The sequence below is a fragment of the Carassius gibelio genome, chromosome A18, assembly GCF_023724105.1.
Source record: "Carassius gibelio isolate Cgi1373 ecotype wild population from Czech Republic chromosome A18, carGib1.2-hapl.c, whole genome shotgun sequence".
Classification (NCBI taxonomy): Eukaryota; Metazoa; Chordata; class Actinopteri; order Cypriniformes; family Cyprinidae; genus Carassius; species Carassius gibelio.
Window position 1 is genome coordinate 4,262,857 of NC_068388.1, and position 15,976 is coordinate 4,278,832.

General features: G+C 34.8%; 1 protein-coding gene across 1 annotated transcript in view; it reads right to left on the reverse strand.

Moving 5' to 3' along the window:
* LOC127934552 (SH3 and multiple ankyrin repeat domains protein 3) overlaps positions 1 to 15,976 on the reverse strand; it is a 144,154-nt gene that overhangs the window by 80,819 nt on the left and 47,359 nt on the right. The window contains exons 4-7 of the mRNA XM_052532012.1: positions 11,579 to 11,687; positions 9,779 to 9,930; positions 7,398 to 7,565; positions 3,165 to 3,281 (exon numbers count right to left, since the gene is read on the reverse strand). Of these exons, the coding sequence (XP_052387972.1) occupies positions 3,165 to 3,281; positions 7,398 to 7,565; positions 9,779 to 9,930; positions 11,579 to 11,687 (546 nt within the window). The remainder of the gene's footprint in view (positions 1 to 3,164; positions 3,282 to 7,397; positions 7,566 to 9,778; positions 9,931 to 11,578; positions 11,688 to 15,976) is intronic.

The window sequence follows — 15,976 nt, forward strand, 5'->3', positions numbered from 1 at the left end:
TATATTTGTTGCATGTGATTTTCTTTGTTGTCTCAGCAGCTCTCTTTCTTGTTGGAGTGCATGTGTCATACGGCTCAGAAAGATGTGAGATTCCTAGTGCTGTGCATGTGAGTTTGTATTTGAGATATGTCAATTGAGATAAATATTTGAAGCCCATATTGAATAAAATAATTTACAGAATATCATTAGACGTCAACGGATGAACTATGATCTAGGATCTTTCTTTAATACTCAGAGCACTATTTTTATGCTTTAGAAGTTCAAGTTTCATTGTATGGTGTCCTCTTTTCTTCATGTTTTTGTAGATGTTTAGATGTTATTGTTCTGTTTGTAACTGACTTCATCCAGACTGGATGTTACATTAGTGCAGGTCAGCTGTAGTTTAATCTCATTATAATGAGCTGAATGAAGATAAACAGAGACCACTGCTGTAAAATTAGTACTCACACACACACACACACTTAAAACGAAGACTTAGACTTTGAATGCTTTTATATAAAACTAAATCTAATTAACTATAACTCCAACCATAAAAGAAAGCATTTTGCATATTAGAAAATATTAATAAATGTTTTTAATTGAGTTTCCCCTGAATTATATTCCATAATTGTACTGTTTTTTTTTTTTTTTTTTACAATATATCAAAGTTTTATATTTAGCTCAATCTCTGACCAAAACTATAAATAACAAACATACATACAATCAGCCATACATTTTGCAAGTAATCATAAAAAAATAAAAAATAAATCATAGTTCATTCAAATTGTATTCAGCAAAGATGCTTTAAATTGATCAAAACTGACAGTATCTTGTAATATCTGATATCAATTTCAATTTCTTTTATGAATTTCTATTCATAAAAATATATTTATATATTCTAAATAAATTCTCAGTATCCAAGTTTCCACATAAAATATTAAGCAAAATAACTGTTTTGAATACTGATAATAATAAGAAATTCTTGAGCACCAAAACAGCATTTTAGAATGATTTCTGAAGGATTAAATGTGAAGGATTGAAATTTAACTTTGCCATCACATAAAAAAAAAAAAAAATACATTTTAAAATATGAGGTCAAATTTTTATAATAAAAACACATTACAATTTGAAATAATATTCAAATATATTTCAAAAATATAATAACTATTTATGAATAAATGCTGCCTTGCCGATTTGGGAAGCACAAGAGACCTCTTTTAATTACAATTTTACAATTTTATCAACTCAGATAGGTGCATATAGTATATAAATATATGTAGTAAAACACTGTTTATATTTATAGTATTGTAAATCCTCAAAAAAAACAAAAAAACAAAAAAAATTGCAAAGCTTAGCCTAATAATGTAACCCATGGGTGTCTAAAGTCTGGTCTGTGGATGAATTTCAAATGGCCAATCATGCAGATTCACAATGTCAACACAAGGTGACAGCAATACATTTTAGGCTAGATATAGCAGCAAAACACCAGTGACAACAATATAATAACTCATATTCGCTGCCTAAAGTGGAAGAGAGCTACTTGTGAACGGCTCTGCATGGACCGTTATGAGTTCTGCCTACAGACAGAGATCAACAGTGCTGGGAGATTGTGATACAAACCACAGATGCCACGCTGACTGAAACTAGTTTAAAGGCAGATGAAACAGCACTGACATTCTGACGAAGAAACAGAGGGAACATTGTGACAACAATACAGTTAGAATACTTTACAATCCACAAATCACCAACATTTACAATGTACTTACTGTTGTAACACTAACTGTAACTGTGGTATTGTGGCAGAAATGCAGGGTATTCATATACAATTTTGTTTTATTATTCATGTAGACATGTAGGCCTACTGAATGTAATGCAATGAGTAATGAAATATAGGCCATATGAAAGACATTTTAGTTATAAGCAGTTTTGTGCCATTTCTATTTATTCTAAATAAATGTGTTTATAAACTAAATCCTATAAAGCCTTTCTAGATATTATAATTATTACAAGGTTGCTAAAATATTTGCAGATTTTTACTTTCTCAGCATAAGTCAAGCTACTGTTGCTGTAAACTGTATACTCGCATATATATGTGGTGTATTTTTAGCAATCGCCAAAAAATACTTTGTATGGGTAAAAATTCTAGATTTTTCTTTAATGCCAAAAATCATTAGGATATTAAGTAAAGATCATGTTCCATGAAGATATGTTGTACATTTCCTACCGTAGATATATCAAAACTTAATTTTTGATTAGTAATATGCATTGCTAAGAATTCATTTGGACAACTTCAAAGGCGGTTTTCTCTGATCCAACTAAACCATACATCAATGGAAAGCTTATTTATTTCGATTTCGAAAAATTGACACTAAAGACTGGTTTTGTGTTACAGTGTCACATATATATCATGAGTGTGTGTGTGTGTGTGTGTGTGTGTGTGTGTTGTGTTTGTGTGTGTGTGTGTGTGGAGAAGTATCTGACCCCCCGTTGTGTCCACATCATCGAATCTGGCCCCCTTTAAAAAAAAGTTTGGAAACCCCTGGTGTGACCAATGTATCAGCCAGTCTCAATGGCAAACAACTGAGATTTACTTTAGAAGCAGGTTCACAGACAATTAAATAGCAATAACAGTTTTGATAGCATGAGAGAGAGAGAGAGAGAGAGAGAGAGAGAGAGAGAGAGAGAGAGAGAGAGAGAGAGAGCTGGAGATTAAAGGAAAACAGCACATGTGAGTTCTGTGACTCCATGTGTTTTCAGGCGAGTTCTAAAAGACTGTCTTTGTGTTTGTGTGGGTGTGTGTTGTGGGAGCATCCATTAATACTTAATAAGAGCAGAATTAAAATGCATGAGGCACACACACACACACACACACCTGAGGATGAGATCACTCTTTGTGTTTCTGTGTGACTGCATGAACAATCTGTGACCTTGCTGCTTTGTATATGCTCATTAACTCTGATACTTACAATAACATACTGTATTACACATCATACTAATTGCTAATGCCACGTACATATAGATGTCTGCATCTGATTGTTTTACCTGGCTGGAAAGAGTGCAGAAATTTCAGGCAGTATGATTGAGTGTGTCCTTGTGGGTTCAGGCATCTGAGCCTGAAGTGTGTGTATATGTGTGTGTTATCTGGTTGCTAAGTGAAAACATATGAGTGAATGAGTGTGTATTACCTGGTTATAGAGAGCACACACGTGCAGGGCAGTGTTTCCAGAAGCATTCTGAGCGCTCATGTCCGCTCCGTAGAACAGCAGGTGTTCCAGATGCTGCACATATCCGTGACGACACGCCTGACGACACACAAACACACACACAAACACACACACATGAAAAATTTGCATCGGTGTGGCTGTTTCTGTTTTATGTCAATTTGCAGTCTGCAGAAAACTAAAATCATGATAATGAGTAAAACAGTAGCTGCCGCCTCTCTCTTTCACACACACACACACACACACACACACACACACACATTTGTTTTTGTGAAAGGTGGGTTCAACCCATAGGCGTAATGGTTTTTATACTGTACAAACTGTATATTCTATGGCCCTACACCAACCCTACACCTAACCCTAACCCTCAACGGAAACTTTGTGCATTTTTACTTTCTCAAAAAAACTCATTCTGTATGATTTATAAGCATTTTGGAAAATGGGGACATGAGTTATGTCCTCATAACTCCCCCTCTCCTTGTAATACCTGTGTCATACCCATGTCATTATAAGAGCACACACACACACACACACACCCAACCACCTCGCTCTTCCATCTTGATGTTCTCACTTCATGAAATGAGAAAGAGCAGAACTGTTTGCCTTTGTTTGGTGTTATTAATGTCACTTTTCTTTCCACCATAATTCAAAATTGTGTCCTCTCTGCAAACAAATTGAGTGTGGGATGTAAAAAAAAACTGCTTAAAAGCTGTCAGCCTGAGAATGAGCACAAGGGAGAGAGAGAGAGAGAGAGAGACTGAGAGCGAGTGGGGCAGGATTAGGGACGGGGCATGTGTGGGACTCCCAGGGGCCTCCAGCTGTGAGATCCACAGAGTACCAATCGTTCCCAATCACATGGGCCAATTAACATTCACTGTTACATTGGCTCATCTTTGGCCATGCAGTCAGGGAGAGGTCTTCGGCGTCTCCTGCGGTTTGAAAACATTTATACAGCTCTGCATGGTGACCCTCTGGACGTGCTGTCCAGATGCCCCCTTATGGTTAATCCATCCCTGCTGACCAAGTTCAGCAACAAGAAATACGTCGCAGGATTTATCACTGGACAGTGAAATGGTGCAGACATAGAAACCAAGTGACTGACAAAATGTTCTGTTGCACATGAAAGAGACATATTTTTATTATTATAGTTGTTAATGATAATATTGTGATATTATTACTGTTAATAATAATAATAATAATAATAAACTCAATTTTAAAACTCTTATTGTTCCTAAGTATTTAATTATTGTTGTTGCTGGACTTATAATATTATTGTTAGTAATATATAAATTATTATAAGTGATAACTTGTTTTTAGTATTTAATTGTTGTTGTTGATGATGATGGTCTTATGATATTATTACTGTTAATAAAATAAAAAATATTATTATCAGTAATAACATTATGATTTAACTATCAATAATAATAATAATAATAATAATAACTCAAGTATTTCTAAGTATTTAATTATTGATGATAATGATCTTATGATATTATTACTGTTAGTAAAACAAAATTAGCATTATTATTGTTATTAATTATAATATTATGATATTACTTAATATTATTACTTTAGTAATAATAATAATATTAATCTCAATTAAATAAATCTTATTTTTCTGAAGTATCCAGATTTTACAAATAAATTTAATACAGATAATGTTGCCTAATTTTGACCCACTCAATTAAACAAAAATAATAATAATAAATTGGACACTGCAACAAGGTCATTTCAAGCAAACTGAAACATTTGCACAAAATATTTTTGTCAATGCATAATGAGAGCCAGAAAGAGACAAGAATGAATGTGTTTAGATTCACATTTAACCATTCATTCAGTGATGTACAATATACACAGCCATTTAAAGACACACACACACACACACTAACAGATGAGCAAGGATGACTATCTAAACTAGAAAAGCTACAGTGAAGAGCAGCCTCATTGAGACACACTCACTTGGCATTTGCTCGGGTTGCCATAGGATCTCTTTAGAAATGACAAGTGTGGGTCAGACAGATGGATGAGAACATCAGAAGGAAGGGAGGGTGGTGGAAAATAAATATTATGATAGGAAAAGTGCCCACCTTTCCAAACACACGCACACACACACACACACACACGCACACACACAAATCAGCCCTGTCAACTGCTGTTCTCCTTTCTGACAAACACTATGACTCCTGAGGGCAGTGTGTGTTTGTGAGGTGTAGGTAACATAGTTAAATAGCATGTCTGTCACATTTTTGGACCTGATCTAATTTTGGGAATGAGCCATGGTTTAAACACTGTAAACTCACAGCAATGGCATCGGCATACACACACACACACACACACACACACACACACACACACAGTCCTATCTGACCCAGGAGTTCAGTTTTTCATAAAAAGAATATAATATACCACAATCTCTAATCTTTCCTCTCAAAGCATGGCATAAAGTTACTAGAATAGATTTGCATATCCTGAAAAAAAACAGTGGATGTTCATCTGCTGGCAGTTGAATTTTAAATCCCAAATAAGGCTGCGATTAGTGATTATCTGATAATTGACTAATTTAAGGATTATTTGAAAGTCTAATCATCTATATAATAATAATAGTTATTATTGTCAATACCATTATTAATATTTATTATATAATAAATAAAATAATAACAACATTGTGTGTGTGCATATGTTGTAGTTGTTTTATGTAATATATATAAACAGCAATATTAATATTAATTATATATTACATATTATTGTTCATTGGGAGTAACAATAATAAGTGTAAAATATATATTACATATTAAATATACAATAATAATTAGTATTAGCATTCATATTAACACCAATATTGATTTGTTTATTTGAACAAAGTTGGTATAAATACACATTTACAAATATGTCCTAATAAAGTCACCAGATAACTGGTGAGCAAATGCCGAGCAAATGAGCTGTCTTAATTTTAGATCCAAACACAAGTATGGATACGCTCTCTCCCACATACACTTTTTAAGCTTCTGAAAAGGTCAGATGTCATGAATGCAAATGTCATGCACCAGGGGCTGCTAACTGAGAGAAATAGTTTAGAAGTGTGTGTGTCTGTGTGTGTGTGTGTCTGGCCAGCCTCCAGAACATGGACAGAGATGGAGAAAAAGGCCCTGCAAAACAATCTCCTGCTGTATTACCCCGCAGTAATCCACAGGCTCCGCTGACTGTAAGTCAATTGTGACCTGACCATGAAAGTGTGTGTGTGCTATGAAGGCCATGTTCTGTTTTGTTGTAGTATTGTTTTCCCCTAAAGTCCAAGTCTATAATGTCTTGCACCAAAAACAGCTGTTTTTTTTAATTTAGTTCTTCATTTTCTGTCTCTTTGACCCTGAGAAGACCCACACTGCTTTTAAGGCTGACACTTTATGTAAATGATCTAACCTCAACACAGACTAGCTCCTGAATACTGAATATGTACTTACAGTACCATTCAAAAGTTTGGGGTTGGTATGATTTTTTGTTGTTGTTGATTTTGAAATAAGTCTCTTATGTTCATCAAGGGATTTATTTGATTGAAAATACAGTAATATTGTGAAATACCGAAATTGAATATATTTTAAAATGCAAGTTATTCTTCATTACTCCAGTCTTCAGTGTCACTTGATCCATCAGAAATCATTCTAATATGCTAACTTGCTGCTCAATTACCTTTTATTATTATTATTATTATTATTATTATTTTTATTATTATCATCATTGATGTTAAAAACAGCTGTGCTGCTTATTTTGGTGGAGACAGTGACACTGTTTTTCAGTTTTTCAAACAGAAAGTTCAAAAGAACTTTGAAATCTATTAAATATATTTAAAAAAATGCACAGACCCAAACATCAGAACAGTCAATGTGCTTGTGATGTCAATAGTATGACATTATGACCTATTTTGGCAGCTTTAGGTGTCTGAGTTAAGATGCTGCATGAAAGCCAGACTAAAGTATGCCTGCTCTGATCTGGCTTAGCTCCACGTATTAAAGCATACAGATGTAATTGCTGTGGAAGTGCATTAATGCCACCTCTGAGCAGCATTAAACAGTCTGTGTAAAGTCACCTAAATGCCAGTTCAGAAGCACTTGGGTGCCACCTTTGCAGTGTAAATTTGTCATTTAATTCATTACTTTGAAGGAAGCTTTGAGAACATGAACAAGTTAAAACTAAGTGTGTTACCTGGTGTATCTCCTGCCAGCCGTTCTCATCCATGCAGCCCACCTGAGCGTGATCATGCAGCAGGAGCTCGCAGCAGTACGGGTCGCCCCCCACCATAGAGCTGTGATACAGAGGAGTCAGGCCACGACTGTCCTTGTAATCCGGAGAGGCGCCCAGATCCAACAGCGTCTGCACACACAAGTCATCTTCACGTCTCTCAACTACACCAACCAATCAGCTTGCCTCTTTTCTAGATTCACATTTTTAACCAGATTAATCACACCCTTTTTGAGTGATTAATTTTGACATTACAAATTAAAACATTAACCTCAATGTGTGTCGAAACAATGTGAATGTACAGAAATGTATGATCTGTGCTCATTCATGGTTTGTTTGAGCATCAATCAGAGTTGCCAAGTCCACTCATAATACACAACTTTGGTCTTATTTTTTTGTTCAATTGTGTGAAAAAATCCTGGGTTTCTTTTACATTTTTTTTGTTCTTATTTTTTAAAAACACAGTTGCTTGTTAGGAAAATCTGACAAGCAACTTTGTTTCTTTAAATCTTTTGTTCGCCGTATTCTCCAATGCATTTCTTGACACTGTCTGCTCACAGTTAATAGCCAATCAGTGCAATACAGTGCTGTAGCGTAATTGGTCAAACATTCCGCCCCCTCCTCCCCCTCACTGGAGAAAAATCTCATTCAACATGTAGGCGATTTTTGAATTAATCGCATGCGTTAACGTGTTAAATGTTGAAAGCCATGCTTAAAAGACAAGTCAGTGAACCCGATGTTGAGGAACATGACCACACAAAACTGACAGACAGAGAGTGATTCAAAGTTTGGTCACTGTCAAACTGCAGCACCTCACAGTCAGATTCTTTTCTGCTTTTTACAGAGCCTCAGGCTGTCACTGAGACTATTTCAGTCATATCTGTCGAGTATTAGGACATTTTCTGCGTGCTATTCCATAAAAAAAATTGCATACAGCATATCTTTATGTGTCTTGCTCAAGGGCATGGTAACGAAAATTCAAGGATTGCCACAAATGGGGATTGAACCTATAACCTTAGCAGTCAAGTAAGACTTTTGACCATTGGCATTAAATCTGGAGCACTTTGCAGCTTATCCTTGCAGATTTTCTGCTAGCTCCTACCAGTTCTGTAATGCAATATACATTAGGAGATCAGTGAATGGACTGTGGGTGTGCTATCTGAGACTAAGACTAGACTGCAACAGCCAAGCTGATTTATTAGCCGAGACGTCATTCAAGACTCATTTCATTACTTTACATTCAAATGGGTATAATGAATAAGAGGAACAATGTGGAAAAGGGGGAGGTTTGAAATCAAGCAAAATGCCACCTGCAGGTCAGGCTTAAATATGTAGAGAAAAGACAGAATCGAGGAAAATAATAATGGTTGACGATAAGTCAGGATATGGGAGACTGTGGCTAGTTGTCACAAATTTTACTGAAGTGAATATATCCCTTTATCTCAGAGAAGGTTTGTGCTTAACAGTCAATTTTTTTTTGCACACATAAACACACACTTGCACGCACACACACACACACACACACACCTTGATATATACTGTATACATAGATACATTTTGTACAGTATGTATATTTTATATTTAAGTTATATTTTATTATTTATATTATTTAATATTGATTAATTTAAATTGTGAAACTCATGTCATTTATATACACATGTCATATATATATATATATATATATATATATATATATATATATATATATATATATATATATATATATATATATATATATATATATATGTATTTGTACAGTTTGTACACACAGATAAAAATAAGTATTTAATTTTTGTTACACACACACACACACACACTCACACACACACACACACACACACACACACACACACACACACACACACACACACACACACACATATATATATAATGTATACAAGTTATTATTTTTTATTGTTTATTTATTTGGCCAACAAATATTGGACTAATAAATTGATTTTCTAAAATCTACATTTAAAATCAATGCTGATGCTTGAAGCGTTACAGTTACTGATACCACATTGTGACAACTGCCCTGGTTGCCTCTCTATGTCCTTAGTGTTGAGATCAATATGTCATTAACATATAAAAACAACACTGATATGCCTCTTTCAGTTGAACTTCGGATGACACATCAGTCCTCTGCTCCAGCTAAAGATCTGCTCTGATCATTATAAAACACAGCAAGCTTTTATACAGCCCGGTGTCAATGAACACTTTTCATCTTTGTGTCACTCTATGACTCACGTCTGGACAGACACACACACCTCTGATGTCTCTTTCAAGTATGTATGAGGACCCCGTGCTCGCCCCCATTGTCGGCAGGACGAGTGTGCGTTACTCACAATAATTGCCGTGTGGTTCTTGGTGCGGACTGCTTTGTGAAGGGCAGTTATGCCGTCTCTGGTCCTGAAATCCAGGTGAGCTCCTCCATTCTTTAGAACCTTTATGAGCTCTGCACAACCTTCCAGCTGTGACGCCATTGTCAATGGACATTCTGTGCACAAAAAACAACTGCTGACATTATTTGTGCATTCCTGATTTGTTTTAAAGGAGTGGTTTATTTAACAAACCTGAATGGAACACGGAAAGGAAAATATTTCAAAGAATGTTCATATTGCTCTTTTCTATATGACCAGGGACTGTCAGGGACAGTGCTTTAAAAGTGATTTTTAGAGCTTGAGCTTGATGGCCACGGAAATGTTTGGAAAAAATCTCATTTTCTGTTGCACAAAAGAAATCACAGGTTTGAAACAATATCACAACATAAGAACTTTCATACTTTGTGTGAACTGTCTTTTTAAGCCTATTGTATTTTGATTCCATCTTTCTCTTCCGGTCTTTACCTTCCTTTTAAAGATCAGGGATACATGGACTGTGATCAAATTGTTTAGCTTCTGTCTCCAGACAGCTTAACACTGCCTTTGAGATGCTGCACAAGCTGGAGGTGACGGCTGCTCTGGCTGTAACAATTGCATGCGTGTATACAAACACCAGCTCTTCAATTCCTGTCCATCACTGTTGCCAGAGGTCAGTTCTGAGCAGTTCCAAACAAATGCATGAATAAATCTGAATAAGTATGAGAGAATTTGCATGGAAGGTGATCTTATCTTCCCAGAATGCACTGGAAGAGGTCAGACGTGACTGCACTATAGTCATTCATGCAGAACAATCTGTCCCTTTCTTTAACTCTAATTGAAAACTGAAATTAGAAGATACAAGTTCTCAGTGTTTAAGTACTGAATAACCCCAAAAAAAAGATCACCAGGTGACATTTAACGCTAAAATTTCTGACAAAATCATTGACTGAAAATGATTCCTTAACACATGTAAATGGGATTCTCTGTGGATGCTTTTAACTACTTGAAGAAGGAAATTACTTTAAACTATTTATTTAATTTAATTTATGTTAAAACCGTTAACAAATGTCTGGAATAAGATATAATCATGGTTTTTAATCAACCTTCAAGTGGATTTTGCAAAATGATGTGCGATGAATTGCCTTTTTGATATGGTGTGTGATGCCAACTACATTTTTTTGTGAATTTTAATTAATATCAATTGTTTTAATACAAGTTAGCTAGCAGTAAATTAACCTAAAATAAAATACATTGATGTATAATTAATAACAATTCATCAAAACACAAACAAAATACTCAGATCATGATGTAAAAATCTAAAATACTATACTCCTTCTGCTACTACTAAATATATGTTTTATCTTAATATTTATTGTAACTTCTCATTTTCAACAAAACCAAAAATAAAGGTGATAAAGTTAATTGGAGGAAACAACAATCGGTACACTTAAATATCAAATGAGGTGAAACCAACCTTTCCACATTTTACCATCAATATTGACAGTTTAAGGGGATCAAAAAGATCATCAAACTGAACAACTACACAAATATGGTTTAAATTGATCCCCACTATTAGCGTACAGCATGCAAGAGTGCTTCATTTCAAATTCAGCTGCTTTTGACTGACCCAGAGCCAAGAGATAAATGCTGAGAGATCGGGTCATGGCACCAATTTAATAGTACCAAGTAAAGTCAACACGTACGCTGATGCACACACACACACAGAGATGGACATTTGGAAAATCTTAATGAATTTACTTTTTGAGTTAGGTTGGTGTTGCTTACCTCCGGTCTCTGGGTCGTGGAAGTTTGGGTCGAGCCCTTTCTCCACAAACTTTGATACCTTCTCAATGTTCCGTTGCTGAACATATTCCATAAACTTCTTCAAGTTAGCCTGAGGGAATGAGAAAAAAAAGAGAAAAAGAGAAACGGAGAGAGATGTGATGCAAGCTGAATAATGCAAAAGTAGGATAAAAGCAAAACTAGGCGAGTTTTCCCAAGCTGAAGAAACAGAGATGGAATAAAGCTCCACAGTACTCCACAGAAAGGACTTAATTTGAGCTTTTTGGAGATTCGCAGACGAAAGCCTTAATAAATACATTAGAAAATCTGCTGATGCTGCAATCCTGATCCACAGTTTGCTGTTTAATATCATACAACACAATATTTCAAAATCCACTAAACAACATTTCCACAAGACAGAGTCTACTTTGAAGAGGAAATCAAATGATAGCTACAGCCGGGGTTTTTTATTTTTTATTTTAACCAAAACCCAGTATATTTTCATGACCTGTCACACAAACCATTATCATATAAGAATGGAAACAAAGGAAAGGACTGGCTAACAAGTACCATTAGAGTGATGTTCTGGTCGAGAGTTTCTGACAGATGCTCAATCATTACATCTGTGGCATAACAATGCCTTGAGGCAAGACAATGCAATGCAATATCACAAGACTTTCACTGTTAAAAAAACAATTAAATAACTTTACAGCTCAAATGCACAACAGAAGATGTTTTGAAGAATATTGGGGTTCATGTAACATTGGACCCCACTGACTTTTATTGTAAAAAATATAAATCCTTTCAAAATATAATCTTTGCGTTCCACGGAGGACTGTACATGTAATGAATGTGGTTGTGAGTTACTGGCAAATTACAATCAAAAAGTTATGTGAGATTAAGCAGTGCCTCCACATCATTATGACTGGCTGATTACTGTTAATGTGACGATCCCCGTCTCCACTGTTCACCTCCGTTCCTCAAAGCAAGTCTGAATGGGTCAAACTAGTGGACATGGATGGACTAAACAGAATAAACAACACACTTAGACAAAGTCACCTTCTGAATTTTAATAAACCTGAAATGATTATCTGTGACTGAGTCTGTTTTTATTGGCTTCTTAACTAATGGTCCAAAAAGAAGGTGCCTATTAACGAAAATAGTCAATTAACAGTCCATAGTAACAAAAACACAGTACAGTTATAATGCACATTTAATGCAACAATTAAAAACTTATCATCATAAAACTGATGAGACTTTGATGTGGTTTTAATATATAGTATGTTAATTTAAACATGTTAATTACAGAGTAAAATAATCACCCACTCAGGCAAAGTAATTTTTGGTCACAACAGAAACAAACAAACAACAAAAAAAGTATATATATATATATATATATATATATATATATATATATATATATATATATATATATATATATATATATATATATATATATATATATATATATATATATAATATATATATATATAGGAAGTTGTAAATAAAAAGAAAATATAAAAGATAATTGGAGTATGTTTAAAAATATATTATAATAATATTTCCTCATCCACCACCAGTTATAGAATATAGAATATTATTTTTATTCTAAAATTCCATGTTTTAATTTAACATGTTATTTTCCATATCTTTTAAATTATTTCTGAGTAAAACACATTTCCCCCATTTTTTCCCCAAAGTATTTTTTCAGTGTATTAATAATAATAGTAAACAACAGTAAATATTTACAACAAAAAAGAGTATTACTACAGCTATAATATTGAAGAATTGAAACATGTAAAAGCTTGTCATAGAATTTGTGAGACTTAAAATATTAGTAATAAAAGTAATAGTACACGAATTTAAACAAACAAAAATATTAAAGTATTGGTTTGGTGTTCATAAGTGCAATGTAAATGCTATACCAGAACTCAAAATGCCATTTAAGCTAAATAAATAAATACATAAATATTAAATAAATCAGAAACTTATTTTTCAAATGCAAATGCAAAGACTTTGTCTTCTCCTTTCAGAAGTCCAGCACATGCGGCTAAGTGCAACATATAGCATGACATTAGTGTAGCTCTACAGTATCTTACCATCTCTGGTCTTGCAGCCTGTTACATAAAAACCCTTTAGAAGATCGAAGCTGGCCAAACACACAGACACCCTCACACGTGCGCACACACACACACACACACACACACACACACACACACACACACACACACTCTCTCTATTTCTCACACACACACACACACCTGTCCCCTGCCAGAATCAAGTAAAAGGCGTGGGTTTCTCACCATGTGTGGTGTTAGCTGATCTCATGCGTCTTCATCTACTCTGATGTGCTTCAAGTCATCACACCGCCCTGATTCCACCCCGGCACACTAATCTGAGCACCTCCGTCTCTCACACACACACACTCGCACATACTCTCCGCAGCTCCGCCTTTCCATGCGGTGAATATTAGAAACTCACTCTCTCTGTCCTCTCTTGCTCTCGGCCACTCAGACTGTTGTTATGGAGATGTAATACAAAAGAATTGTTGGCAGAGAGAGATAGAGAGAGATTTGTGTGTTTGTGTGTGAGCCGAGTGTTAAACCTCAAGTGGTTATTTGATGCACATAATCTCATTGGATGGTGGAAAACCACACAGCTTTTCAGCTATGAGAAGAACAAATCATAATATAATATTACAGCTCTCAGTTTCTCTCTGTCTTTCTCTTTTTTTCCCACTACATACTGAATAATATTTTCACTGATGTTCAGCTAGAGTACAAATACTGCCTCGCTTGCACTAAAACCTGAATCAATTAAGTTTGCTGGATGGCTCATATCTTAACAGTGATTGAAAGATATTATGGATAATGAAAGTTACAAGTCTGCTAAAGGTGCATGGTGGATTTGTTTTTTGTTTTTCTAGCTACTTATTCCAGTGTTTTTACTAGCAATAATTGTTCATAAAAACCCAAGGTGACATAATAGTTGTGTCTTTTTTTACATCCGCAACCATGAAGTTTAGAGTCAGTAATATTTTTTGGAACAAAACAAGGATGTATTAAATTCCTCAAAAGTGATAGTAAAGACAATTATAATGTTGCAAAAGATCTCTATTTCTAAATAAATGCTGTTCTTTTGAACTTTCTAATTTTTATAGAATCCTAGAAAAAAAATATGTACCACAGGTTCCACAAAATGTTTTTGAGCAGTACAATGGTTTTAAATGCTAATGATAATAGGAAATGTTATATTGACATCATTGACCCTCCTAATTGAGAATTTAGATGGAGTGTCAATGGTCCATTTAATAAATAGGTGGTGGTAATGCACTTATAAGTCTGCGATCCACCATAAAGCAAGGAGAAGACGATGCCTAATGCGCCTGATGCTGAGAACGTGCTCATGAGAGTTTTAACAGTTTGGACATTGCATGAATCAGAGGTAAAAAAAAAAAAAAAAAACCTATATAAATACTGTTCTTTTTCTTGCACAGACCAATCGTTTTGTGTCTTTACACATCAGTGTATCATCACGAGCCGCAGGGTTTAATTTGATTTTGTTTGTGTATGTTTCTTTTTAGGATTTTCATATTTTTCTAGCAAATTCCCATCCACTTCCATTCCATTATAAGACTGACAGACTGTAACGGTTTGAGTTAAAAATATCAGTTTGTGTTCTATTGAAGAAACAAAGTCACCTACATCTTGGATGCCCTGGGGGTAAGCAGATAAAACATCACATTTTAATTTTTGGGTGAACTATCCCTTTAACAGCCGCTCTGTTGCATCAACGAAGCAACTCCTGCGTTATGTGGATGAATATTGTTGAGTGTAACACAATGAAATGATGAAATACATCAGAATGGAATCTGTAATAAAACAGCAGCCCTCGAGTAAAGTGCAAGGAAACATTTTTACAAGCAACAAGAGGCAAAACTGTAAAATCAATGAACGTTTCAGGACTGCAAAATGAACCTATTGCTTAACGTTTCAGGACAATTACAGCACAAACAAACATCAATGTGTTCTCAGCTGCAGTTGAAATGGGAAAGTGAGAATCATTTAACTCTCGAGTGCTCCAAACTCAAATTCCCATCATGCATCTTTTTCATTGCTCAAATCAACATTATTGTCTCTGAAAACTATAAACTTGTTCTGAATCAGGCGGGGCTTTTTTTTTCTTCAAACAGATACAACTAACTGCATAGGTTTAATGAAACCAACTGCTATCTAACCTACAATCCAAATACATCTAGTCAAAAATAAACAAAATCAAGATCATTTGAGAACATAAATGCAATGTTTTTGTTTGGATAATTTTCTCAATTTTCTATGCCCGTCTAATATGGCTGTATCTGTGCAGATACTGGAGTGTTCTGACATTGGTTCTTTTAGACCG